We start from the raw sequence: 27,662 nt of genomic DNA, 5'->3' as shown, positions 1-27,662 counted from the left end.
GGTAAAATCACATGTTTATAACGTAAGCAGAAGGCCGTTTTCTCTTATTTTCTCTACAGGAGGCCATTTTTCATTTAGGCCTCCCAAATGAGGCCATCCGTACAAAAAATCCAAAAGAACCCCCAGCCCCCTCTTTCTCTTGTACGTGTGAAACAAAAGGGGGTTAACCAATGTTCTTCAAGTTCCCGAGCCTCCAACGTTCTCCTCTTCACGTGGGTCTGCAGTCGGTCACGTCGTCTCCTTCTCTCCGATCGGTTAGCCTTCGTTGACGCGCCCTGTCTCTCTCTTTGTCCATCAAAGCACCAATCCTCACGTCCAGAATCGCGAGTTGTCACACTCCATATTCTAAAAAATATTTGTCATCCGAAAAGAGGAAAAAACGGAGTATTTGTCTAAATAAATGCCTTGAGAAAGAGCAGATATATAGAATCTTTCAACGAGATAGTGCTTTTTCAACCCTCTCAAAATGAAATCTATTCCAAACATATATGTCATGGTTCCTTACTTCGACAGGGTACAAATACCTAAATTTTCTATTGATTTGAGCCTTGGCGAAGCCGTTAATCCTGTGAATCACATCATCCATACTACTCTATCGACCGTTTCGTTCCACCGCCACTCGCCAGATTTTGTTTTGGGTAAGTTTTATTGGTGATTTGTGGGGTTTCTTGGAGATTCATGGATGGCCCATCTAGTTTTTCCTTGGGTTTTAATTTACTTGGATGCTAGATTGGTGTTACAGAGACTTTTGAGGTGCTGTCCGACAAGATTAAAGTTGTTCGACATTATTTAGGGTGAGTTTTGTGGGTTTTGCTTGGAGTTCATAAATACCCATTGATTCTTGGTGCAAACTCATTGTTAATGTTAGATTTAGATTTTAGAGGATAATAGTGTGTTGTCTAGCAAGTTCGAGTTTGAATTCATTAAGGTTTAGGTAAGTATTTGAGGTTCCTTGGCCATTTAAAGCATTAAAAGTGCTGTAAATTAAGAGCATAATGTTTGATTATGGTCTGTGTACAGGTTGGATTACTTAATTGAGGTTTCAAGGGGGTTTTGCATTAAGGCATACCTTAAGTAAATTGTTCTTATGTATTTTGGTTAGTTTTGTGATTGAATTAGGTCCTGATGTGGAAATTAAATTTGGTTAATGTTTTAGGGGCCAATTCAAGAATTTTACTCAAGAGAAAGAAAGGTTTGGATTTCTAGTTTGCTTAGGCTTAGTATCAAGTAAGTGATTTACTACCGGTTTGCCTTCGAACCCCAAATAGAGGTTAAGATTGTAAATACACTGAAAAAGCATGTGTCTATTGGGATGGTATGTTATGTCATGATTGACTGATGCATGAACTATTGAGCCAGTTCTAGAAACTCATGAGTTATGTTACTATGATTATTATAAAATGTTATGGCTGGAAATGGAATTGGACGTTATATATTGCATGTTAAACTAATGGTGACTATTAGCATTTTTATCGTACTATGTATGTTCGACGTCTTCATAGGATCACCACCTACGTTTATGTTATTGTGACTCTTTGGAATCACTTCCTATGAAAGTGTGCCTTTGGGTTTGCCTCTTATGCCTATACCTATGCCTATGTTTGGGATGTACACCTTTGTCTCGATAGGATGGCTAACGTGTACATCTAGTGGACCCAATAGTGGGTCACTTACGGGTATTTTTATACTTGCTCTTCAATCTACGTTTTTTTTAGGTAAAGGAAAGGATAGGACAACGAATGACAAGAAGAATCCGTGACCGAGCCATTGAGACTTGTCAAATGTTTCCGCCTATGTTTTATTACTCTCATCTTTTTATGTTTTAATTTAAAAGTTAAACATTTAAATCCTTGATTGATTTATCCAGATATTTATTTAATTTGTTTTCCAGTTAGTTTTAAGGGGTGCCTTGTGAAGGAAATCAGACATGAGAATTTTCATGAGCAGCGGAATGATCGTTCTAAATTCCATTCGAAATTTAACATACACAATTACAGTCGAGAAACGGAAACTTACAGGTCATGCACAATACGAAATTACAACGTGCTTTCAGAAGAGATCAAAGGATAAAGTATACGTACCTTTGAAGACTCATTCTTTATAATCCCTTGATCACAAATGCTCATTCAGTCTCCAAGACAGCAATACACGAACGCTCGAATACAACGACCTCAACACAGCACGGTCAACAACAACCACCACATGAACAGCAAGAACACACAATGAACGGCCTTCAAAACCTTAAACTCAGTCGAGTTGAGTGAGGACACCACCACGATGGTTACCTTGGTATTCTCGGTGTAGAATCCAGAAGTGTGGGCTCTGTGTGGACTTAGTTAGAGGAAGAGATCGAAGGAATAACAATCGTGTAGACGATTGAGCAAGTGGGAGATGAAAAGAGTCTACCGTATAGACGAATGCTCAATCGTGTAGAAGAAGGCAGCCTATCATATAGAAAATGCCCTGCGATCGTTTAGCTACGACCAGCTGAGTAAACTATCATATAGTAACACTCCACGATCGTTTAGTCTCCCTTGCAGCTATCGTTTAGTGAAACAATTCCACTCGACAGCAATCCGTGAGTGTCTTTCTGAGAATAGCAATTCTCCTAAATTTAGGAAAACATTTTTCCTTTTATCTCACGGTTACCATAAAACCACCAATAACCTCCCACTCAATTGGTTATCAGAGAAAAAGATATAATTATCCATTAATTAATATTATTATAAATATATATGATAACCAACTTACCATATTATATTTATAACCTATAATTTTAATATTTCATCTCATGAAACATATAAACCATAGCTCTTTTTCTATTTTATGGTACTTAATGTAAATCTCATTTACATTAATCATCCACTAAATGTATCTCATACATCACACCGATCATATCATATATAATCAAATTTTCTCTTGCCAATTTGAACATTTCAAATCAACACCAAGATCTGATTCTCAACTTGAATCCATTGAGCTACCAAGGGGACCTTATGGACCTATAGCTTGAAGCTCCAATGGTACGTGAATAGCTAACTAAACTCTTTAGCCACGAGATCCACCATCCATTAACTGTCAGACACTCCACTAAAGATCGACAACTGCACTCTTCTCATTACATATATATTTTGTGTTCATATCAACCAATCAACAATGCGATAACCCTCCACAGATCGCTCATAAGTATAGCTCGGCCAATAATCGTTATACCCCTGTAGTTACATCTAACTCCTTAATTACCAAATCCCTCTAATGAACATAAGCCATAGTCCTATTATGACTGAGTCCTCTCTTCCAAAGAGAAGTTGTGGCCACTATATTCAAGACTCGAAATCAACCTTTAAGGAAGCAATCTATCTACTTACCTCTGCTTCAGGGAAGAAGTGAATTCCATCTTGTGTAACTGAGTTCCCAGCTCCCAAATCAGACAAAACCCCAAAAAAGTAAGCTTGTTGAGTTGACAATCTGGCCACTCTCACCCATACTATTCAAAGGATCACCCTCAAAGGTTGGAGTTTCCAAAACACTCAGGATTAAGGTCATGTCACCTATGATCGTTTAGGTGAGATGCAAGTCTCAAGTTTCAATAACATTATATAAAGAGACGAATCATCTCGTGGTTCAGTCTTATACAAATTCTTTGTATAGGACACCCCCACTCGTATGTCTCCACATGAATGGTCAAGATCTACCATCTGTAGTAGTTCACAACACTTGTAATCCTCTACAAAGTAGGCTATATCCGTAATGTCACCAGGATCAGGTATCCCTCATTAATTCTTATACTATAGACCTTTTTAAGTTATCACTTAAGGCATGATCCACTGTATATCTCATACACATGATTAAGTTTGTTGGGGTTGATGCTCTAAAGTCTCGTGTCCTGTAGTTTGTAAACTGTATGTACGAACACTTGTGTTATTAATATATGATATTTACTTCACAACTTGTATTTTTCTCGGTTAATTATTTTATTTGCTTTACCACAAACCAATAAACATGAAATCCCTAGTTATCTGTATGCGACTCAAGCATGTATGTGGTGACATACAAGTGGATCATGTCTTGAGTGATAACCAAAATGGTATGTAGTAAATGGATAAAGGAGGGAAACCCTATCCTGGTAACGCTACGAATGCGGCCCGCTTTATGGAATGGTCACAAGTGTTGTGACTTGTCACAGATGGTCTGATCCTGATCATTTGTGTTGGGAACATGCGAGCGGAGACATTCTATACAAAGAGTTTGTATAAGACCTGACCACAAAATGTTAATGTCTCATTATATAACACTGTTCATGACAGAGACTTCACTTCACTAGGATGACTACAGGTAACATGACCTCAATCCTGAGTGAGTTGGGAACTCCTGCCATTGAGGGCGGTTCTTTGATTTGTATGGGTGCGAATGGCCAGGTTGCTGATTCAAACCTACCATTTTGGGAATTTGTTTGATTTGAGAGCTGGGAACTCAACTACACAAGATGAAATTCACTCCTTCCCCGAGGTAGGGGTAAGTAGAGAGATGGCTCCCTTAAGGGCTGATTCTGGGGCTTGAACGATGTGGCGCCATACACCCTCTCTTGGCCAAAGAGGTGTTCACACATAGTTGGACTATGTTGTATTGTTCATTAGAGGAATTAGTGGTACTTAAGGAGTGAGATGTAACTACAAGGGAAAAACTATAAATTGGCCCAGCTGTACTTACGAGCATCTGTGAAGGGTCATCGTACTCATGATTGGTTATATCCGATGAACACAGAAATATATCTGTGGTAAGAAGAGTTCAGCTATTGGTCTTTAGTGGAATCACTGACAGTTAACGGATGGTGGATCTCGTGGCTAAAGAGTTTAGTCAGCTATTCACGTACCGTTGGAGCTTTGAGCCATAGGTTCATTAGGTCACCTGGGTAACTTGGATAAAGTCGAGAACCAGTGTTTGGGTTAATTTGAAATGTTCAAATTGACAAGAGGAAGTTCAATTATATATGATATAATTGGCTAAATGTATGAGATACATTAATTTGAAGGAAATTAGATATAAATATGATTTATATCAAGTAGAGGAGAAAATACTATAGTAGATATGTGATATCAAACTATAGGATATAAATATAATATGATTATATTAATTAATTAATTAATTATATGATAATTAACCAATTCTTCCACGTTCGGACGTGGGTAGTGGGCAGTGCTGGTTAAGGTAACCGGCGGAATAAAAATGAAAAGTTTTTTCATTTTTCAATGTCGAGCATTCATAATTTTGTCCGCCCAAAAGAATTCGTGAAAACGATCGCGAGAGCCTATAGGATAAAAGCTCTTCCGTCTAAACGATCGCCTACCTCACGATTTCTCAAAACGGTCGTATACTTTTTTCCTAAACGATTGTTCAGCTTTTCATACACGATCGTGTAGCTCTTCTATACGATAAGCACTTTCGCTATACGATAGCATAGTTTTATGTCCCACTTGCTTATCGTCTACACGACGCGTTGTCCTCCGTCCTTTACCAAACTCACCAAAGCCCACTCTTTGGGTTTTCACTCCGAGGATACCCAGGTTTCATTAGTGGTGGTGTCATCCCCGCTGCAGTGTTTGTGTTCGTACTGATCGTGCTATTGCAGTCGACATACCCACCGGGTGTTGGTAGATCTGTTGGAGGGTTTTCGCTGCAATGGGTTCAGAAGTTCGAAGAGATTCTTCAACTGGTATGAACCCTTTCCCTGTTATTTATTGTGTTCTGAGCATGCCAATAATTAGAATTATATGCATAACTGTTAGTGTTGAATGTATATCTTTTGTGTTTCGGTCATTGTGAAATCGGAGCGATCTGAACACGCTCATGAAACTCTCGGTATGAGATCCTTCAAAGTTTACATACAATAACCATAGAGCTTTATTTATTGGATATGAGTAAATGCAAAATAAAATAACTCTTATTTTATTCATAACAATGTGTACAGTTTACAAACTACGAGATTTCAGGAGAATTAGGACACCAATCCCAACAGTCTTGAATAGTGAAATTATTTTCTTTAGGATTTATTGTTAGAAATTCATTCTATGAAACTTTATTGGATTCAGATAGATTTTACGAAAAAGTCATTTTGAGGTTTATGCATGCATGTAGTAACGGTCCTTTACCCATCTTAGAGAGTCGAGTCATTACAGTTGGTATAAGAGCGTAAGTTTTAGGTTTGTCGATTGACTTACATCGTAAGTCCAAAATGTCCCTTATGGCTCATTAACAGTTTTTTCATCATCGCCAGGTATGTTTTATAAGTAAAGTTTTTATGAAAGTTGTGTATAAAAATATTTGTTTAGTTTATGCCCTAATTATGTTCTAATTGACCGTTTAACGACTTGAAAGAAGCTAGTATGAGATTATTGTTCAGCTAGGACACATGGAAAAAAAATTTATGAGGCCACTTGTCACTAGTTTATCTCATTGAAGGATTTTTAGAAAGGTATATATATTTTAGTTTAAATATCTTAAGGTGTGATAAAATTATTCGATATTATGGTCGTGAAGACAAAAAATATGTACTTGTTTAAGCAAGAAAACAAAGTTGCACGTCTATATGAGAATTGATTAAAGAAATTGTGGTACGTTTTAGTAGAAAGTGAAAGTGGTGGTGCTAAAAGAAACTTTGTCGCAATGAAGTATGTGCTTACATTGAAATTAAGGTAGTTGTCTTAATCATGGAAAAGAAAAAAAAGTATTTTAAGAGACCCAAGTTTTAGGTTGCTAATTATTGAAGTTGTTGGCTTTTGAGTGAAGTTTTTGATATGTTATAATCACTCTTGTGAAGTTAAGATGGATGGACTAAACAAAGTATCCAAGACTTGAAGTGGAAAAGTATTGTGGCTTTTTAATTGAGAAGTTACATCTTATTATTGTGAGTCATACTCATGTCATTGTTAGGATGAGAAGGTTTGAATTGATTGATTGGACTAAGAGAAAGGCTTTCAGAGTTTAAAGCAAAAATAAGTGATGAAGGTGAATTCTATGCAAGATGGAAACTTTGAGTTGGAAAGCAAGAATTATAAAGGAGTTTAGGTGAGTTACACTTAGTATGGATTTTATCACACTTGGAAAAAGGAAAAGCACATTTGGACAAATTAGTCTTAACAAAGATAAGTACAAGGAAAATAAAAGTACATAGGAAAGATTTTATTATTTTGGAAAGGTAAGGGAAATTAATGATTTGAGATCACAAGTATATAAGTTTGGTTTGACCTTCTCAGATAAGAATTTGGTGTTTGTGAGCCTATAGAATTGGTATAAGCTATCTAGTTTCTACTTGGGACTTTGGACCTTATTATGTGTCGGTGGAAGAAATTGCATAAGGTGTCAATTGAGAAGCTCAACTTTAGCATGGGAATCTTTTCCAAAACAAATGGATGGGGAGGGATAATCTAAAAGGGAGTTGCTAGTAGCAATGGTTGCTAAGAGCTATTGAAATGGAAGGTTGAGGCTTTAGTAGCAGAAAAGTAAATTGTTGACGGCGTTATCAAGGATTAAGTGGTTGTTGTTGGGTTCGGTGCCCTAAATCTCGTAGGGTTCTATAGTTTATAATTGTAATGTACAAATATCTTATTTATTTAATAAAATATATGATGTTTTATTTCAATTTTAGTTGCATTAACCACAACCGAATAAACTAAGATCCAAGATTATCTTGTAGCTTAAACATGTATGTAAAGACATACGAGTGGATCATGTTTTAAGTGATAACCTAAATTATCTGCAGTAGATAGATAAGGTTGGATACCTTCTCCTGGTGACACTACGAGTACAGCTCGCTTTGTAGATATTACAATTATTGTAAAGTGCTACAAGTTATCTGATCTTGATTAGTCATGTGGAGACATGTGAACAAGGATATTCTATACAAAGGAGTTTGTATAAGACCAGACAATGAAATGTTCAGTCTCATTATATAACGTCGTTCATAATAAAGACTTACATTTCACCAGGATAACCATAGATAACATAACCTGAATCCTAAGTGAGTTGTGAACTCCTACCTATAAAGGTGGTCATTTGATTTGTATAGGTGAAAGTGGCTAGATCATCGACTCAATAAGTCTACCATTTTGGGATTCGTCTGATTAGGTAGCTGGGAACATAGCTACACAAGAAGGAATTCACTCTTTCCCCAACGTCGGGATAAGTAGATAAATTGTTCCTTCAAGGGCTAGTTTTGGGGTTTGAACAATGTGGCGCCACACATTCTCTTGACCTGAAAGGTGTTCGATCATAATTGGACTATGATTTATTGTTCATTGGAGGGATCAGTGGTACTTAAGGAGTTACATGTTACTATAGGGGTAAAATGGTAATTTTGGCCCAAATGTACTTACGAGCAATTTGTGAAGGGTCATCGTACTGTTGACTGGTTATATCCAATGGACACATAAATATATCTGTAGTGCGAATAGCGCAGCTGTCAGTGCCCGATAGTTGACAAATGGTGAATAATTTAATTAAAATAATTTTAATTAATTATTTACGTACCGATGGAGCTTCAAGCTACAGGTCCATGAGGTCCCCTTAGTAGCTCAACAGGAATAAATGAGAATCAGTCTTTGGATTAATTTGAATTGTTTATATTAATTGAAGGAATTAATTAAATATAATATAATTAATTTAATTTTAATTATACATGATGTAATTACATAATGTATTTGATACATTATAATATAAAGTATTCTTGAGAGAAAATAATTATTTGAATATGATTCAAATATTAATTATATGAATTGGTTTCATATAATTAAATCTAATATGAATGGGATTTAAATTAAAAGTCATTGGTAAGAGATAATTGAAGACTCACAACTCAATCTAGAGTACCAAGAGGATAATAAGGAAGATCTTGTAGTGGTCTACACAAGGATTTGGAGGATTTAGCAGCTGGAAATAAAGATTTTGTTGGTTCGGCCAAGGTATGTTTTTGAAACCCATTATACTCTGTTTTTAGCATGTTTCTCTTCAACCAAAATTAATGAATTAGAATGGTTATGGATCATGCTCCTTTTAGCTACGTGCTGGTGTAGATCCAACAGTAGAGCGAGAAAGAATGAGAGAAAAAGAGAGAGATTGAGAGATATAGGGAGAGTGAGAGAGATAGAGTGAGAGTAATAGAGAGAGAGTGAGAGATAGAGAGAGCAACAGAAAGCAAGAGCGAGATCATTTTTCACGTACGTGCAAGTATATTTTAGTAATTTCACCCGAATTTGACGTCAGCAAAGGGTCATTCGACTTTTTTTTTTTAAAAAAATAGATCATTTAACATGTTTTACCCAATTTTTGGATTCAACCATACAAAATCTCCGCACTTTAATTAAAACCTATGGTATGATGTATCCGTGAATTTTTGAGACGGCATAAATTGATTAAAACCTATTGTATCAGTTTTATCCTTAATTGCATATTTAAATCAATTATCACTAATTTTATTTTTGATCTTTTACATTTTTACGTCTTTAAATGTAGGGATTATTATAATAATACTAACAAATTTTGATTCTAGTTGTTTTTCATCTTCTCGCATACATATATTTTGGAAAATAAAAAATAAAATTGAGTATTATTGTTTATTTTTACTTTGGTAGAATTTTAGAAGATACAATTGTGTCTCAAATAGTGTTTAAATGACCTTTTCAATTATTTAGTTTTGAAGAGAAAAATTATTTTCATAAGATTTGATAATATTTGACTGCCACTCAAAACAATTTACTCAAAAAATGAGTTTGAGAAATAAATAATTCTTTGAATCTTAATTATAGAAAATGTGTTTTTAAATGTTTAATTGAGAATTCCTCATAAATTTTTATGATGTTTGAAGTATATCAACAGCCACCGACGACCATTGGCCAATGCGGTAGCAACATCACCATCAACCATCGAATTTTACTGTAGCAGCCACCGCCAAGGATTACCCTACAAACCATAGACGGTGGTCGAGCAATCACAGTATTTTAAATACAATTTTAAAATTATTATTACAAAGTGTAAATTTGTCATTTATAGAAATATTTTATATGTATTTGATACAATATAGAAACGATAGGTTATATGCTATATTTGATATAACATATAGTTTAACATATATTATATGATAAGGTAGTTATATATATATTTAATTTATTTAGAAAAACTATTTTTGGGAGGGAGTTGTAACTCAACTCCCTCCCCCCCTTTTTCTCTCTCAGACATGTGAGTGGGGAGGTAGTTCTCTATTCTCTGCAGTGTATGAAAAATAGAAGGTGTGAGACACATAAATATTCTCTTTACAGAAAAGTTCTGTGAGACCGACTCTTCTCTTCATCTCCTCTCTAAAAATTTATCCTATCTACCAAAATAGTCAGAGCTCACAAACTCCTAGGTTCTCATCTTAGAAAATACCAAGGTTTCCTTCGCGGTGGTGCCCAATTGGAGATCGAGGATTTTCCAGTGAAGATTAGATCTTCAAAGGTAAGGGTTTCAAACCCATTTTATTTTTATGTATTTTGTTATTGAGCATGTTGTAAATTTTGTTATGAATGCATAATTTTGTTCTTCTTCTACAGAATTCTATATACTGTGAAAATTGGGAAATTGGGACGATCCGCTTTCGCTCAAGGACCTTTAACCGGGATCCTTCAATTGGTATAAGAGCTTTTGGTTTTCGTCCCAATTCTTAATTTTCGAGAATGTTTTTTTACAGTTTTGGTGGGTTTCTACATTCTATAATTCATATGATGAATTTTGGTTGATGAATGTGGTTTGCATTAATGGATTTTTCGGGATTGGGCAGTATAATTTTATCATTTTTAAAAAAATTGTCTTGTAAGGGCTCATATTTTTTGCGCATTAATTTGTGATCAAGTCTGTAATATTTGTTGTCAAGTCATTCATGAAGTTCCCAACCAAATTTATGGAGCAATCGATGTGAAATTTCGAAGGAGTTCAAAGTAGTATAGTGGGCGACTGTACTGCAACGTCGCAACGCTGTGCCCTAGCGTTGCGACGCCGCGATGCAGCAGAAGAAGAAATTCTTCATAGCGACGTGACGCTTCAAGACGGAGAATTCACGTAATTCAGCTCTGGTTCGCGCGTTTTCGTGGTATACTGGTCCAATTAGGTTCGTGGGTTCTCCCGTTCGAGTTTTTTGGGTTCATCTGGACCAGTTCAGGGTCTGGTTCGAGCGGTTCAAGGTTTGTTCTCCTGTTTCAAACTGGATGGATTTTTTTTTTTTTTTTTTTTTGTAATAGTTAGATTTATTTTTTCTTTTAGGTTTCCAATCTCGATCTGTTAATTGCTTTTAAATTATGCATGTGATGTATGATTTACTTTCTTAATATATGTCATAATGTATGTCATATAGTATAAAATCCCACCACAGGTTATGCATTTAATTTCATGCATCATGTTATATTATAAATGTCATAATATATCTAGTTGCATGATTTATTTTATAGCATGCTCATCCATCATATAATATATGCATACATGCATTAATAACATATTCATGCATCATTTATATTAAAAGTATTATAATATATGGTTGAATGTATGTATAGATGATTGTTATAGTTTATTTCATTACCTTATTATATAATTATTGTATATGTTAGTAATGAAATGAATTTGCATGAAGCATGACAGTGCTTTAGGTAACATATAAATGTTATAATTTACTAAGTAGGTCGATTACATGCAATGTATGATTTTAATTTATTTCATTTGTTTATAATTGTTATAACTAATTGGAATTAGAAATTAAAATCAATAATTCATACTTGCATGCAAACCTTAGGTTAAAATCATTTTTAAAATTGTCTAAAAATATGATTCATATAGACCTAAGATCACTTTTGTAGTGAAATTAGAAATTTAAGTTTAATCTTTTAATTGATTTTTTTAAAAAAGATTAAAACGGTAACAAATGTATCTATAAGGAACTTTTTGTCTAAGGCTAGTTCTGTCTAGGTTAGAGTATTTAAGTTGATAGAAATGTAACACCCCTACCTGAAAACTTACTTGAAAAGGTGAATTAGATAGTTTGTTACAAGAATGCAATGTTTGATTAAAGTTTGTTAAAGTATTTAATAAACCTTAATCAAAATCATTTAACTATCCAAAGCAAGTGTAGTATTTTGGCAAATTAAACAGTCACTTAGTTAAAATCAATAGTCGGATTTTTCTAAGTTAATTAATCTTAGGTAAAACACCCAGTGGGAGGAAAATGGACTATATGATACTTCATTTTTCCTTTTCACATTTCTCCCTAAAAGTTCACACCGTGAGATCTATACTCAGCCTCGAGGCACCTTCAGTGTCCCCTTACGGATGGTGTTTGTATATATCAATATCAAGGTGAATGGAGAAAGTGTTTATAGTGAGTGGGAGGGGGACATGTGATAACACATCTCTAGGTCTCTCTCATTAGTTTGAAGTAAAGTTTCATGCACGGCCTCGAGGCTCCTTGAGTGTCCCCTACGGATGTCATTTTTGCATGACGCTTTATTTAAACTCCAACAATGGATAAGATTACTTAGTTTCATGTCCTAATTGGTTTTTCCCTACGGTTGGCTCATTCGAGCGAAACTCTGAATCTAAAATGAGAGGTTACACTTACAAGAAATGTTAAGCAAGTTTAATAATTTTTTGACCGAACATTGGTGACTGAGAGTTATAGTAACAAGGAGTTGTTCTGTATCGACCCTAGTTTCCTACAGTATTCTAGGACGCTACTTCATACATGTATAGTACAATGTCTTTTAAATCATCAAATTAAAGAGCCAAAAATTTTATTTAATAATTCACAAACGAGCAAGGATGAGAAAACATAAGTAAATAAAAATAAATAACTAAAGCAAGATAAAATAAAATGATTTACCAGTCGGGGTACCCCTAATTTCTACCAAAACAAATGTAAAAAAGAAAATAATTTAAATAATCAAATAATAAAGTTAATATATTTTTGCATAATATTGAAAGATGCCTAACTTCTAAACTAGAGTTTCAAACATAATATATATCCGGAAGCAGTGAAACATTCTAATGGCCAGGTCACGAATCTCTTTTGTCATTCGCCAGTCTGTCGTTACCTGAAAAATAGGGAGAGAAAAGGGTGAGTATAAAAATATACTCAGTAAGTGGTCCACTACTGGGCCTACTCAGTGACCTATTAGTGTATCCATTGGACCAAAAATGTACAACGACATCATAAATATAGGCATAGGCATAGGCATAAGGGGCGAACTCGAAGGCACGCTTTCATAGGTAGTGACTCAAAGGTCACAACATAATTACAAGTGGTGATCCCAAAAAGGATACCGTAAGTAACGTAGGGTGTGGCCCGAAGGCTCACACATGCGTTATGCATGGCCCAATGGTAAATTAACCGTCACTAAAATCTCATATGGGCATAAGCTTACAAACATCAATACACATCAAACATAAATATGCAATCAAGGCCATGACTCAATGTTAAACTTTAACACCGTTCCCCATATTTCCATCAACTGTTTCAGTCCACTCATAAATCATACACCAACTCAACATCAGGCCTTAACACATTATATGTAACACATTACACAGCTCATACATCAGTACCCAACGTCAGACCTTAACACATTATTTCCACGCTTCAGCCTGTAGCCTTTAATTCTTACACCCAAATTCATCACAGCAGGCATAATTCAAAACTAACTTATCGAACTCAACACAAATCACAGTTTCATATATGAAATAAAATATTTCATAGTAGGCCTAACAACATCCTAGGGCCAGCAGTAAACCCCTTACCTCGGGATAACTCACTGTCCAAAACAAGATCTTACTCCGCTTGAGAAATCCCTTCACTGACACACGTTTTCCTGAAACCAATAACAAATTAGGCCCAAGAACCCCAAAATGCCAGTGAGCTACCAACAAGACAAAGAAAACAACTCACCCTCAATAGAACGCTCTACCGGACTGTCGCAAACCGACCACTAACAGTGCTGAGGACGAACGGCGGACGAGAATGGTGCTGGAAACAAAAGAAAACTCCGACGCAGATGGAACCCACGGTCGACGACACACGGAGGAACGTCCGACGATGGCTGGCACAGAACAGATCGCGGCTGGAGCGACCGCGGCTAGGCCCCATGCGGAATGGGCAGACGGCACGAACAGAGACTCGTGCGGCGTGGCCGGGCCTTGCGCGGAACGGCCTGATGGACTGCGATGGGTAGAGCTGTGGCGGACGGAAGAGAAGGTGAACGGTGAGGGCTGGCGCACGGTGACTAAAGGGAAGAGAAAAAAATAAAAGGAGAGAGGGGGGGTCGGCTGCTGGAGGAAGAAGAAGAAGAAAGAGAAAGAGAAAGGAGAATAAGAAAAAAAAAAACCCTTTCTCTTTTTTTTTATCCCTTGGCACGCACCCCTGGACCACTTAAAACCCTACATTTCTTCTAAAAATAGTCAATATTTTTCCCTTTTTTCATTTTTTTTTTCAAACTGAATATCTTTGGGACGTTACATTCTTCCCCCCTTTAATAAACTTTCGTCCTCGAAAGTTCTAATCCTGGAAAAGCTCTGAGTGCAATGCTCTCATCTCGTCCTCTCGTTCCCAAGTAGCTTCCTCAAACTGATGGTTCTGCCACAAGACTTTCACTAGTGCCACTTCCTTGCTGCGCAAAACTTTCACCTCCCTGGCCACAACTTGCACAGGCTTTTCCTCATAACTCAAGTTCTTATTCAGTTGCAAGGGCTCAAAGTCCACCATATGTAATGGGTCCGTTAAATACTTCCTCAACATGGAGACGTGAAATACATTATGGACCGCAGAGAGGGAAGGTGGCAAGGCCAAACGGTAAGCCACAGAACCGATCCGCTCCAAAATCTCAAATGGCCCTACGAAACGCGGACTTAGCTTACCCTTCTTCCTGAACCTCAGGACTCCTTTCATCAGTGCCACTTTTAGGAACACCTTGTCACCTGCTTCGAACTCTAAATCTTTTCGCCTGACATCTGCGTAACTTTTCTGTCTACTTTATGCTGTTAGCATTCTGGCCTTGATTTTCTGCATGGCTTCATTCGTTAACTCCACTAACTCAGTCCCCACCAGTTTCCTCTCCCCAACCTTACTCCAGCAAACGACAGGCCTGCAACCTCTACCATAAAGAGCTTCAAATGGCAACCTACCAATGGTAGCCTGGTAGCTGTTATTGTAAGCAAACTTCACCAAATGCAAGTGGGAGTCCCAACTCCTTGAGAATTCGAACGCACAAGAGCGCAACATGTGTCCTTCAATGTCTGATTCAAACGTTCTGTTTGCCCATCAGTTTGGTGAAACGTTGTACTGAAGTTCAACCATGACCCTAAAGCCACCTGGAGGCTCTTCCAAAAATTGGAGGTGAAACGAGGTCCCTGTTGGACACAATTGACACTAGCACACCATGCAACCTTACTATCTCATTCATGTAGAACTAAACCCACTTACTCACCGCGTACGTGGGCTTTCCTGGAATAAAATGTGCCACCTTGGTGAGTCTATCTATCACAACCCAAATCATCGAGAAACCCTTCGCTGTCCTGGGTAACCCCGTAATAAAATCCATAGCCACACTCTCCTATTTCCAATCTGACACATCTAAAGGTTGTAGCAAGCTTGCTACCTTTTGTTTCGGGGCCTTCACCTGCTGATAGACTAAACATCTACTGACATATTCAACTATCTTCTTTTTCATATTAGGCCACTAGTAATACTGCTTCACATCTTGGTACATTTTGGTACTACTTGGGTGCATCGAGAATGGAGAGTTAGAAGCTTCTGTTAATAGTTCCCCTTTCAAGCCATCAACTGCTGGGACGCACAACCGTCCTTGATACATAAGACCCTTGTCCACTGATATAGAAAATTCACTTGCCTGACCTGACCCTACCTGACAACACTTTTGAACCAAGTCAGGATCACCCTGCTGAGCATCAATAATCCGCTACCTCAAGGTTGGTTGCACTGTTAACTGGGCTAGCTACAAGGTGACTTCCCCCACTGCCACTGCAATCTCTGCTCGTTCCAGGTCTCTACAAAGTTGAGCCTGCTTAGTGATCAAGGCGATCGAATGAGCTACCTTTCGATCGAGAGCATCGGCTACCACATTTGCCTTACCTGGGTGGTAGAGGATCTCCCAATCATAATCCTTTACTAACTCGAGCCACCTGCGCTGCCTCATGTTTAATTCCTTCTGAGTGAAAAAGTATTTTAGACTCTTGTGGCCAGTGAACACTTGGATTTTTTCCCCATACAAGTAGTGCCTCCAGATCTTTAGAGCAAACACTACCGCTGCCAATTCCAAGTCGTGGGTAGGATAGTTGCGCTCATGGTTCTTCAACTGGCGAGAGGCATAGGAGACCACCCTACCATGTTACATGAGCACATGACCCAAACCATTTTTGGAAGCATCACTGTAAATCACGAAGTTCCCGGAGCTGTCTAGTACGGTGAGGACCCGGGCTGAAACCAACCTCTGCTTGAGGTCCTGAAAACTATCCTCACACGCTTTGCTCCAAACAAACGAAGCTCCCTTCTTGGTCAGGCCGGTTAATGGTATGGCCATACTGGAGAAATTATCTACAAACCTACGATAGTAACTGGCCAAACCCAGGAAACTACGTACCTCACTGACCGTTGTATGGCAGGGCAAATTGGTAATGACTTCAATCTTAGCTGGATCCACTGAAACCCCATCTTTCGACACCACGTGCCCAAAGAAGGACACTTTCCGTAGCCAAAATTCGCACTTAGAAAACTTTGCATACAACTTGTTTTCCCGCAGTGTTCTTAGGACCTTCCTAAGATGTTCCTCATGCTCCGCCTCTGTCTTGAAGTATACTAAAATGTCATCAATAAAAACGATTACAGAGGCATCTAGGAAGTCCTTGAACACCCGGTTCATCAAGTCCATAAATACCGCTGTAGCATTGGTCAGACCAAAAGACATTACAATGAAGTCGTAATGCCCATACCTGGATCGAAAAGCAGTCTTCAAAATATCACTGTCCCTGATCCTCAGCTGATGGTAACCTGACCATAGGTCAATCTTGGAGAATACGGTAGCACCCTATTGCTGGTCAAACAGATCATCGAATCTAGGAAGGGGATATTTATTCTTAATGGTCACCTTATTCAACTCCTTGTAATCTCTACATAAGTGTAATGACCCATCCTTTTTCTTCACAAACAATACTGGTGCACCCCACGGGGAAACACTGTGTCGTATAAATCCTTTATCAAGCAGTTCCTACAATTGCATCTTTAATACTTTCAACTCTGCCGGTGCCATTCTATACGGAGCTGTGGATATGGGAATAGTGTCTGGCTCTAGTTCAATCGCAAAATCAATCTCCCTTGGCGGAGGCAGTCTTGGGAGTTCTTCCGGGAATACATTAGGATAATCTCTCACCACTGGTTCAAAGGTTAGAGCAACATCGGTTTCCCTTGTGTCAACTACGCTAGCCAATATACTCCAGACACCTTGGCTAAACAATCTCTTGGTCTTAACTGCTGAAATCACCTTAGGCAAAACTATTGTCCCGACCCCTTTGAACTTAAAGCTGGTTTCTCTAGGAGAGTTAAAATTTACCTCCTTACGAGAACAATCTATATTAGCATGGTTGGCAACCAACCAATCCATGCCAAGAATTACATCGAAATGGCGCATGTCTAATACTATCAAGGTCACATCGAGGGTGCGGTTTGCTATCTCTAACTGACATGCTTTTATCTTTTCACTGGCTATCATAATTTCTCCCGACGGTGTAGACACTGACAAAACATAGCCCAAAGGCTCCAAAACTAACATGGCATGCTTCAAAAACAATGACGAAATGAAAGAGTGAGACGAGCTCGAGTCAAACAATGTTAAGGCATAGTGCCCCAAGATTGGGAGTGTACCTGTCACCACTGTTCCCGAGTGCTCAGCCTCCCAACGGCTTATAGCATAGACCCGACCTCGCTGCTGGTGTCGGCTTGAACTACCCTGATGCGAACTCAGGGGTTGACCCCCCACACTTCCGGAACCACTACTAGGGCATTGGTCTGTCGTATGCTCTACCTATTTACATCTGAAACATGTCCCGGTGCCTATCAGACAGCGTCCGCAATGACGCTTTCCACAAGACTTGCACACCGGTCTTCCTTTCCAAACTCCTCCTGAAGTCGTAGCCTGTCATTAAGCATTCCCTACTAGCTTGCTTGTACTCTGGACCTTCTGCGGAGGTCCCGGAGCTTTCTGCTCAACCTTCCTCTTCTGGCCGGGGGCCAGTTCCTCCGTTAAGGACTTTAGGAACTTTATCCCTGAAGGACAACCCACGCGTGTTGCCACTCGAAAGGCTGCGACGTAGGTGGGAGGCTCCAGGGCTTTCACGATGCCTCGCACCCCGTCTTGGAGTCCTTGTACAAACCTCTCAACCCTCTTTGCTTCGGTAGACACCAGGTCAGGGGCAAAACAGGACAATTTATCAAACTCTTCTTCATACTCTTCCATTGTCATTGTTTCTTACTTCAAGTTCATGAACTCAGCCTGCTTGTAGTACCTCACATGAGCAGAGAAGTACTTCTCATAAAATCGCTCCTTAAACTCGTCCCACATGGCTTGGCCTCCATCGGCTTCTATCATCCTCTCAGCCGAGCGCCACCAGCGCTTGGCATTATCGATGAGAACGAAAGCGGCACACTGCAACTTCTACTTCTCTGGACACCTCATGTACTGGAAGATCCCCTCAACAGTGGACAACCACAATTCTGCATTTGTGGGGTCTTTTAAGGATCCGTTAAACGTCGGGGGATCGTATTTCTTGAAATCTCGCAGGTATCCAACTTCCAATGAAGGGCCTGCCATGGTTCGACTCGTGGCCTTATCCTGATTCTGAACTAGTGGTAACGGGGCCAACAAGGATGGCGCTTGCTGTGATTGTACATGTTGGGCGATATGCTCGGCCACCATGCCCCTTAGCTGTCCCACCACGGCCTGCGTGATGACGTTCCCAATAGCTGCAGCCATAGCCGTATATTCCATTGGGATTTCTGAGGACGACGGTCCTGGTAGGGGTACAGTCGAAGTTCGAGGTCTGCTTCTTGGTCTAACCCTCTGCCAGGTTGACCCAGAGGGGTCACGAGGTGGCGGGTCCCGCACTTCTCGACTCTGCACCTCAGGTTCTTGCAAGTCGGGGTCCTGCTCCCCAACTATTTTCTTGCCTCGACCGCCCCTTCCTCTAGTGCATGGTGCCATACCTGGTGACCACACGCAACACTTTACTACACACTAGCAGGGTAAACCATCAAGTGACAGCGCACAAGTAGGATTCCAGGTATATATAATTCCCTAAAGGTTTTAAAACGACATACCTGGCAATGACGAAAGATCCATTTGTGGCCATAAGGAACAGATTAGACTCACGATGTAAGTCAGACTACAAAACCTAAAACATAGGCTCTGATACCAACTGTAACGATCCTAGTTTCCTACAGTATTCTAGGACGCTACTTCATGCATGCATAGTACAATGTCTTTTAAATCATCAAATTAAAGAGCCAGAAATTTTATTTAATGCTCAAACGAGCAAGTATGGGAAAACATAAGTAAATAAAAATACATAACTAAAGCAAGATAAAATAAAATAATTTACCAGTCGGGGTACCCCTAATTTCTACCAAAACAAATGTAAAAAGGAAAATAATTTAAATAATCAAATAATAAAGTTAATATATTTTTGCATAATATTGAAAGATGCATAACTTCTAAACCAGAGTTTCAAACATAATACTATATGCGGAAGTAGTGAAACGTTCTAATGGCCAGGTCACGGATCTCTCTTGTCATTCGCCAGTCTGTCGTTACCTGAAAAATAGGGAGAGAAAAGGGTGAGTATAAAAATATACTTAGTAAGTGGTTCACTACTGGGCCCACTCAGTGACCTATTAGTGTATCCATTGGACCAAAAATGCACAACGACACCATAAATATAGGCATAGGCATAGGCATAAGGGGCGAACCCGAAGGCATACTTTCATAGGTAGTACAGCATAATTACAAGTGGTGATCCCAAAAAGGACACTTTAAGTAATGTAGGGTGTGGCCCGAAGGCTCACACATGCGTTGTGCATGGCCCAATGGTATACTAACTGTCACTAAAATCTCATATGGGCATAAGCTTACAAACATCAATACACATCAAACATAAATATGCAATCAAGGCCACGACTCAATGTTAAACTTTAACACCATTCCCCATATTTCCATCAACTGTTTCAGTCCACTCATAACTCATACACCAACTCAACATCAGGCTTTAACACATTATACGTAACATATTACACAGCTCATACATCAGTAACCAACGTTAGACCTTAACACATTATTTCCACGCTTCAGCCTGTAGCCTTTAATTCTTACACCCAAATTCATCACAGCAGGCATAATTCAAAACTAACTTATCGAACTTAACACAAATCATAGTTTCATATATGAAATAAAATATTTCACACTAGGCCTAACAACATCCTAGGGCCAACAGTAAACCCCTTACCTCAGGATAACTCACTGTCCAAAACAAGATCTTACTCCGCTTGAGAAGTCCCTTCACTAACACACGTTTTCCTGAAACCAATAACAAATTAGGCCCAAGAACCCCAAAAAGGCAGTGAGCTGCCAACAAGACAAAGAAAACAACTCACCCCCACCAAAACGCTCGACCGTACTGTCGCGAACCGAACGCTAACAGTGCTGAGGACAAACGGCACTGGAAACAAAAGAAAACTCCGACGCGGCTGGAATCCACGGTCAACGGCGCACGGAGGGACGACCAACGACGGCTGGTGCAGAATAGATCGTGGCTGAAGTGACCGCGCGGAACAGGCAGACGGCGTGAACTGAGACCCGTGCGGCGTGGCCGGGCCTTGCGCGGAACGGCCTGATGGCCTGCAATGGGTCAAGCGGTGGCGGATGGAATAGGAGGCGAATGGTGAGGGCTGACGCACGGTAACTGAAGGGAAGAGAAAAAAAATAAAAGGAGAGGGGGAGAGGGGGGAGGGCTGCTGGAGGAAGAAGAAGAAGAAGAAGAAAAAGAAAAAAAAAACCCTTTCTCTTTTTTTTTATCCTTTGGCACGCACCCCTAGACCACTTAAAACCCTACACTTCTTCTAAAAATAGCCAATATTTCCCCCCTTTTTCATTTTTTTTTCAAACTGAATATCTTTGGGAAGTTACGAGTTCTATCTTTTTGTTGAGATTGTCTCATTCCAGTGAAGGGGCACCTAATCACCCTACGGTGGCTTTTCGTCTTGCTCACTAAAATATCATTGCAAAATAGATGTCACTTAGGATATATTAGATTATTTTACTAAAACAATTGGTTTTTTTAAAGTGGTGTAATGCAAATAGACTAATATAAATAATTTGTATGGTTTCAGCAAATTTATTCATAATGACTTCCATAACTCTTTATTTACTCGTCGCTGACAAATTAACAAGCGAAAATTACACATCTTAGAAAAATACAATCAACACAATCCAAATCATCGATGACCTCCATTTTGTCTTAATGGAGAACTGTCCTCCCATTCCAATTCCAAATGCTGCTCGAAATGTTCGAGAAGCATACGAGCAATAGACAAGGGCAAATGAAATGTAAACCCCAAACTTAGGTTTCCTAGATAAGCATGTTTAGCCAAAAGGGATGTTATATTACATATTTATTCAGTAGAAATTCATGTTGTTTATAGAGATTATGAAGGAAGGGAAGGAAAATATATTAAATGAAGAAACTTAATCATTAGTCTGGCTGGAGGCACTAAGTGTGAGGTGACGTGGCAATCTACTCTTTGAACTCAGGAAGCGGTAGAAAGATTAAAAAAGAAGTGAAATTTCAAAAGCATGGTTTCGGCAATTGACAAGAGCAAATTTAGAGAATTTGATGCCATTTGAAAGCTGGGAGAATTTAGTTTTCAAGGTCGTCCTACTAGAGAAATATTGCAAGATGAGAAGAACAAAAGTGGAGAATTTGCAGAAGAGGCAGAACCACGGATTAATCAGGGTCCAAGGTGAAGTTTGGAAGTTCCAAGCTAAACTATAAGGAATTCGGGGCTGAAATTTTAAGGTAAAAACTCAAATCTAAATAAGTTTGTAGAAGGAAGTTTCTTGAAAAGAGCTTTGTATTTTGAGTTATGAATTTTTGAAGTTATAACAGGGAATTGGTGCATAAGCAGACAGCTGCTTGTGAAGAACAAGCAAGCAGTTCATCGTGGAGAATTATAGCGAGATTTGGGCATGAGGATCTCACTTATAAAGGAAATCTCGCTGATTTTGTAAGGAGGATCTCGCTCTAGAGAGAAATCTCGCTAGGAATTGAGGTGAGTATCACTAAGAAATTCACAGGAAAAGCTTGATCTCGCTGTAGAGGATCTCGCTGGTATCGCTCTAGAGGATCTCGTTGGCATTGCCCTAGAGGATCTCGCTGGCATCGCTCTAGAGGATCTCGCTAGCATCGCTCAGGGGGATCTCGTTGGCCTCGCTCAGGGGGATCTTGCCAGTAAAGTTATCTGTGTTGATGAAAGTTCCTTTAAATATTGAATTAATTGAGGTATTTTACTAAGAATTCTAAGTAGTTTAACTGGAATTATATCTTTTCAAGCCAAGAAGAGTTGGGGGAAACGTATAAATCATTAAAAGCCTGACGAACTGTGAGTGACTAAATAAAACTTAAGGTTTCCAATACTCATGCATATATGATCAAGTAAAGCACAGTGACATTAATGATGAAGTTATACTTCCTCAAGCAATAAATGGTGAGAGAATAACTTAACGCATGTTTCCCGACTTGTATGTGTGTAACATAGGCCAAGGTATGTCGTGTAACCATTACAAAAGCTATGTTTCTGATTTTGATATATGCTTTCTAAAGGAAGGCTATGAGAGAATGAGTTCTTATGTAAATGAGTGGCAATGGAACAGTTCTTGTGTAAATACTAGGCAGAGGAACTTAATTTGATGTTACAAAATACACATTTGATACCAAAGGACGTTTGAGAAGGTATCTAACCAATTTCGTACCAAAGGACATTTGAGAAGGTACCTGGCCAATTTGATACCGAAGAACATTTGAGAAGGTATCTGGCCAATTTGATACCGAAGGACATATGAGAAGGTATCATAGTAGCTCGATACTGAAGGATAGATTTGAGAAGGTATCTGAGTAGAAGTACCTAAAATATGATGGTACTTAGTGTGGCCACGTGCACGTAGACAGTTATGGATGAGAGACCGAAGTATGGGTCTCGTGGTCGGTAATAAACGTTTGGGAGCTAGAGCGTTTAGGCTCGTTCTCAACTAGGGAATAATAATGTTTAATGATGTCTGAGAATGGTTGAAAGCTACATTTCGAGACAATTGCTTGAGTTTACTCATTGGTATATTTACATGTTTATAGTGATGCTATGTTTGTTGCTTTACGATTCTATAGTCACTCATTGGGCTTTTAGCTCACAGATTTTCTGTGTTTTCCCTTTTCAGGTAGCGGTCAATTTCCTCAATGTTGATCCTGCTGCTGCTTGCCACCGAAAGACTCGACTTATTAAAAGACTTAGGTTGATGATCTGTTTATGTACACATGTTTTGTGAGGGACTAGGGCTTCTGTAGGAAATGTTTGGGCCACCTGTGAATATTTTTTTTCTATAAAAGTAATGTCTTGGCTGTATGCATGTATTTATGTAATCTTTGTAGAGCCTTAAGGGAGGTTAGCAGTTTTTGTATATTACTAATCAGATGAATAGGTTGGTATTTAGATTAGAAGGCTTTGGTGGTGAGTGCTGGTAGTAAGGCTAGTAACTACCACGATCATATCCTTTTCCAGAATAAAAGGGTAATCTGGGAGGGGGTGTGACATGAAAAGACCCAAGCATATATCCTAACAAGTCTTTCCGAAGTCTTGGCCAAGAAGCATGAGCCCATACTCACGACCCGTGAGATTATAGAGTCATTGAGGGGAATGTTCAGACAACCGTTTGCACAGCTCAGGCATGACGCTCTCGAACACATTTTCAATGCCCGTATGCCAGAAGAGGCATCTATTTGAGAACATGTTGTCAACATAATGGTCCACTTCAACATGGGGGAGATGAATGGGTCTATCATCGATGAAGCCAATCAAGTTAGCTTCATTCTGGAATCTTTACCTGAAAGTTTCCTACAATTATGTAGCAATGTTGTTATGAATAGAATTGACTACAACCTGACCACCTTGCTTAACGAGCTACAGACCTTCCAGTCCTTGGTGAAAACCAAGGAACAGAAGAGAAGCAAATGTTGCTTCATCTTCTAAGAAGTTCCACAGAGGTTTAACCTATGGGATGAAGTCTATGACTTCTTCTTCCAGCACCAAAAAGTGGAAGAAGAAGAAAGGTGAAAGAGGAAAGTTAACCCACCAGCTGTTGCCTAAAAGGGCAAGAAAACCAAGGTTGCAAAGGGAATCTGTTTCCATTGCAACCAAGATGAACATTGGAAGAGGAATTGTCCCAAATACTTGGCGAAAAAGAAGAAGGCCAAGCAAGGTGAATATGATTTGCTTGTTTTGGAAATCTGTTTAGTGGAGAATGATGATTCGGCCTAGATAATTGATTCGGGCGCCACTAACCACATTTGATTTAAGGGAATTAGTTTCTGGCGGCAACTGGAAGCTAGAGAGATGACGATGCGAGTTGAAACTTGGCACGTCTCAGCCGTGGTAGTGGGAGGTCTCCAGCTGACTTTACAGAATAAATATAATTTATTAGAAAATGTATATATAGTTCCGAGTTTGAAAAGGAACTTAATTTCTATAAAATATATGTTAGAACTATTATATTGTATTCATTTCTCTATAAATAAAGTGTATTTCAAACAGTGGTGTTAATATTTGTTCCACAAAGTAGAAAAACAAACTTTATATGCTAAGACTGTTAGCAACTAAAGCTCTTTATAACACTGAAATATTTAAAACTGTGGTAACTCAAAATAAAAGACTTAGAATTTCTCCTAAAGAAAATGCCTGACTTTGGCATCTAAGATTAGGACACATTAATCTCAATAGGATCTAGAGGTTGGTGAAGAATGGACTTCTAAGCAAGTTAGAAAAAAATTCTTTATTGGTGTGCGAGTCATGCCTTGAAGGCAAAATGACTAAAAGATGTTTTACTAGAAAATGTCACATGTCCAAAGAACCCTTAGAGCTAGTATATTCAAACCTCTGTGATCTGATGAATGTAAAAGCAAGAGGAGGGCTTGAATATTTCATCACCTTTACTGATGATTATTCAAGATTTGGGTACGTTTATTTAATGCAACATAAGTCTGAATCCTTTGAAAAGTTCAAAGAATTTAAGGTCGAAGTTAAAAATGCATTAAATAGAATAATTAAGACATTTCGATATGATCGAGGTGGAGAGTTTTTGGATCTTACATTCCAAGACTATTTGATAGAGCATGGAATTCTACCCCAACTCTTAACACCTGGTACACCTAAGCAGAATGGTGTAGTAGAAATGAGAAATCGAACCCTGTTGGACATGGTTCAATCTAGTTATGCTTCTTTACCTGATACGTTTTGGGGTTTTGCAATATAGACTGCAGCATATATTTTGAATTGTGTCCCGTCCAAGAATGTTACTAGAATACTTTTGAAGTTATGGAGTGACCGTAAAGTTAGTTTCATTTCAGAATCTAGGGTTATCCAGCACATGTGCTTGAGGCAAATCCTAAAAAACTGGAACCTCATTCAAAATTGTGCTTATTTGTAGGCTACTCTAAAGAAATGAGAGGTGGTTACTTCTTTGACAGAAGGGAGCACATGCCCCATAGTAAGATTGTGTTGAATGAACTTTTCAAGAAATCTACTGAACCTTCAACAAAAATTGTTGAATAACCTGATACCTCAACAAGAGTTGTTGAAGTCGGATCATCTAGTAGGTAAAATCCACCTAAAGTGTTAAGGGAGCCTCGACGTAGTGGAACGGTTGCGAACTCGTCTATCTGTTATATGGGTTTAACAAAAATCCTAGCTATGGCAGCTAACGAAGATGTTGAGGATCCATTGTCTTACAAGAAGGCAATGGAGGATGTTGACAAAGATGAGTGGATCAAAGCTATAGATCTCGAAATGGAGTCTATGTACTTCAATTTTGTTTGGGATCTTATAGATCAACCTGATAGGTTAAACCTATAGGTTACAAATAGGTCTACAAGAGAAAACGGGGTGCTGATGGGAAGGTGCAATCCTTCAAGGCTAGACTAGTGACAAAGGGTTATACCCAAGTTGAAGGAGTCGACTATGAGAAGACTTTCTCACCTATTGCCATTCTAAAGTCTATCCAAATCCTCTTGTCCATTGCATCATATTATGACTATGAGATTTGGCAAATGGACGTAAAGACTGCCTTTCTAAATGGGACTCTTGAGGAGACCATTTATATGGAGCAGCCCGAGGGATTCTAATAGTTTGTAAAAATACAAGCTATTGCAGCATTTTACTCAGAATTATAAGGGTTAATGAGTAGAGCATGCATTAATTTTGCTAAGAATTCATGTGGAATAATGAGCCTGCATTGATCAACATTAAAAATCCCCGCTAACCCTATATCATGTGTTATTTTGCATCAAAATGTCTATTTTGTAGTTGTCGCAGGAATCGATCACATGCGTTGATCCCAAACCATTGTAAAGTTGATCGCATGCATTGATCTTAATGAAGACAAGTTGGTCGCATGAAATGCTGCAACTACAATGATAACCATGATAGAAGGATGATCGCAAAGTGGGTGGAATGCATTAATACTTCAAAAGAAACAATCATGAGCACATACCTCAGGAGTATCAATGAGATAAGATCATGATGACATTTCACCTACCACGACAGGAATGCAGTGATTCAGAGCGAGATTATCAAAGCTGTTGGCATTTGAGCTCTATAAATAGAGCCTTGGAGTCCAAATTCAAGGATCCGGGACTTCTGCCTTAGGCAAATTCCTGTGATCATAGACGAGAGCATAGCAAGTCATTCTTTAAATGTTCTTCACTTCACAACTTCCTCCGATTGTCAACTGAAGCTTCACCAGAGATAGATCTTGAGAGGGACTACTCCACTGCCCATCCATTGCACTACCGGCAGCCTTGACACACATCTGATGGAAGCAAGAGATTGCCTACATCTAGCCATCCACCTCTCTTCTTACCTCTATATTGTATTACATTTTGGCTTAAGACATTGATACATTTTGTAATCAATGCATCTTATTACGCGTTAACAATTGCCCCATCTCTATCGATTCTCATAGTTAAACTTCAATTGCTTAGTCTGTTTAGCTAGAAGTAAGAGTAACGCATAGTAATAAGCTTATTTTTATTTTTATTTTCCACCTCAAACACATTACTTTACACATATTTTAGTTGCAATTGCCCGTGTTCAACCTCAGATCATCCCGAGAAACTTGTGAACTCGTTACACTTGGCGAGAGAGTAAGAAAACTTGTGACACAGACGCATGATCATTGTATATACGATTAACGCATACCACATGTTCTTCAGACCAACGCATGATCAGCGCATGACCATCAACGCATATCAATTAACGCAAAAACAAATTAATATTC

At 38.7% G+C, this 27,662-nt stretch overlaps 2 protein-coding genes across 2 annotated transcripts; both read right to left on the bottom strand.

Moving 5' to 3' along the window:
* Positions 1-14,560: 14,560 nt before the first annotated feature.
* LOC120084887 (uncharacterized) lies at positions 14,561-16,217 on the bottom strand. Its single transcript, XM_039040697.2, has 4 exons — positions 16,116-16,217; positions 15,751-15,980; positions 15,130-15,203; positions 14,561-15,012 (listed from the first exon to the last, which is right to left on the bottom strand). The coding sequence occupies exons 1-4, from the start codon at positions 16,215-16,217 to the stop codon at positions 14,561-14,563; spliced, it is 858 nt and encodes a 285-aa protein (XP_038896625.2).
* A 192-nt stretch (positions 16,218-16,409) lies between these two features.
* LOC150034110 (uncharacterized) lies at positions 16,410-18,536 on the bottom strand. Its single transcript, XM_090317233.1, has 4 exons — positions 18,252-18,536; positions 17,939-18,023; positions 17,307-17,839; positions 16,410-17,105 (listed from the first exon to the last, which is right to left on the bottom strand). Exons 1-4 carry the CDS (start codon positions 18,534-18,536, stop codon positions 16,410-16,412), a joined length of 1,599 nt encoding a protein of 532 aa, XP_090173359.1.
* Positions 18,537-27,662: the final 9,126 nt, after the last annotated feature.

The sequence above is a fragment of the Benincasa hispida genome, chromosome 9, assembly GCF_027475165.1.
Source record: "Benincasa hispida cultivar pf3 chromosome 9, pf3_genome.v1.1, whole genome shotgun sequence".
NCBI lineage: Eukaryota > Viridiplantae > Streptophyta > Magnoliopsida > Cucurbitales > Cucurbitaceae > Benincasa > Benincasa hispida.
The sequence above is the reverse complement of the archived record's forward strand: the minus strand, read 5'-3'. Positions and strand labels throughout refer to the sequence as shown.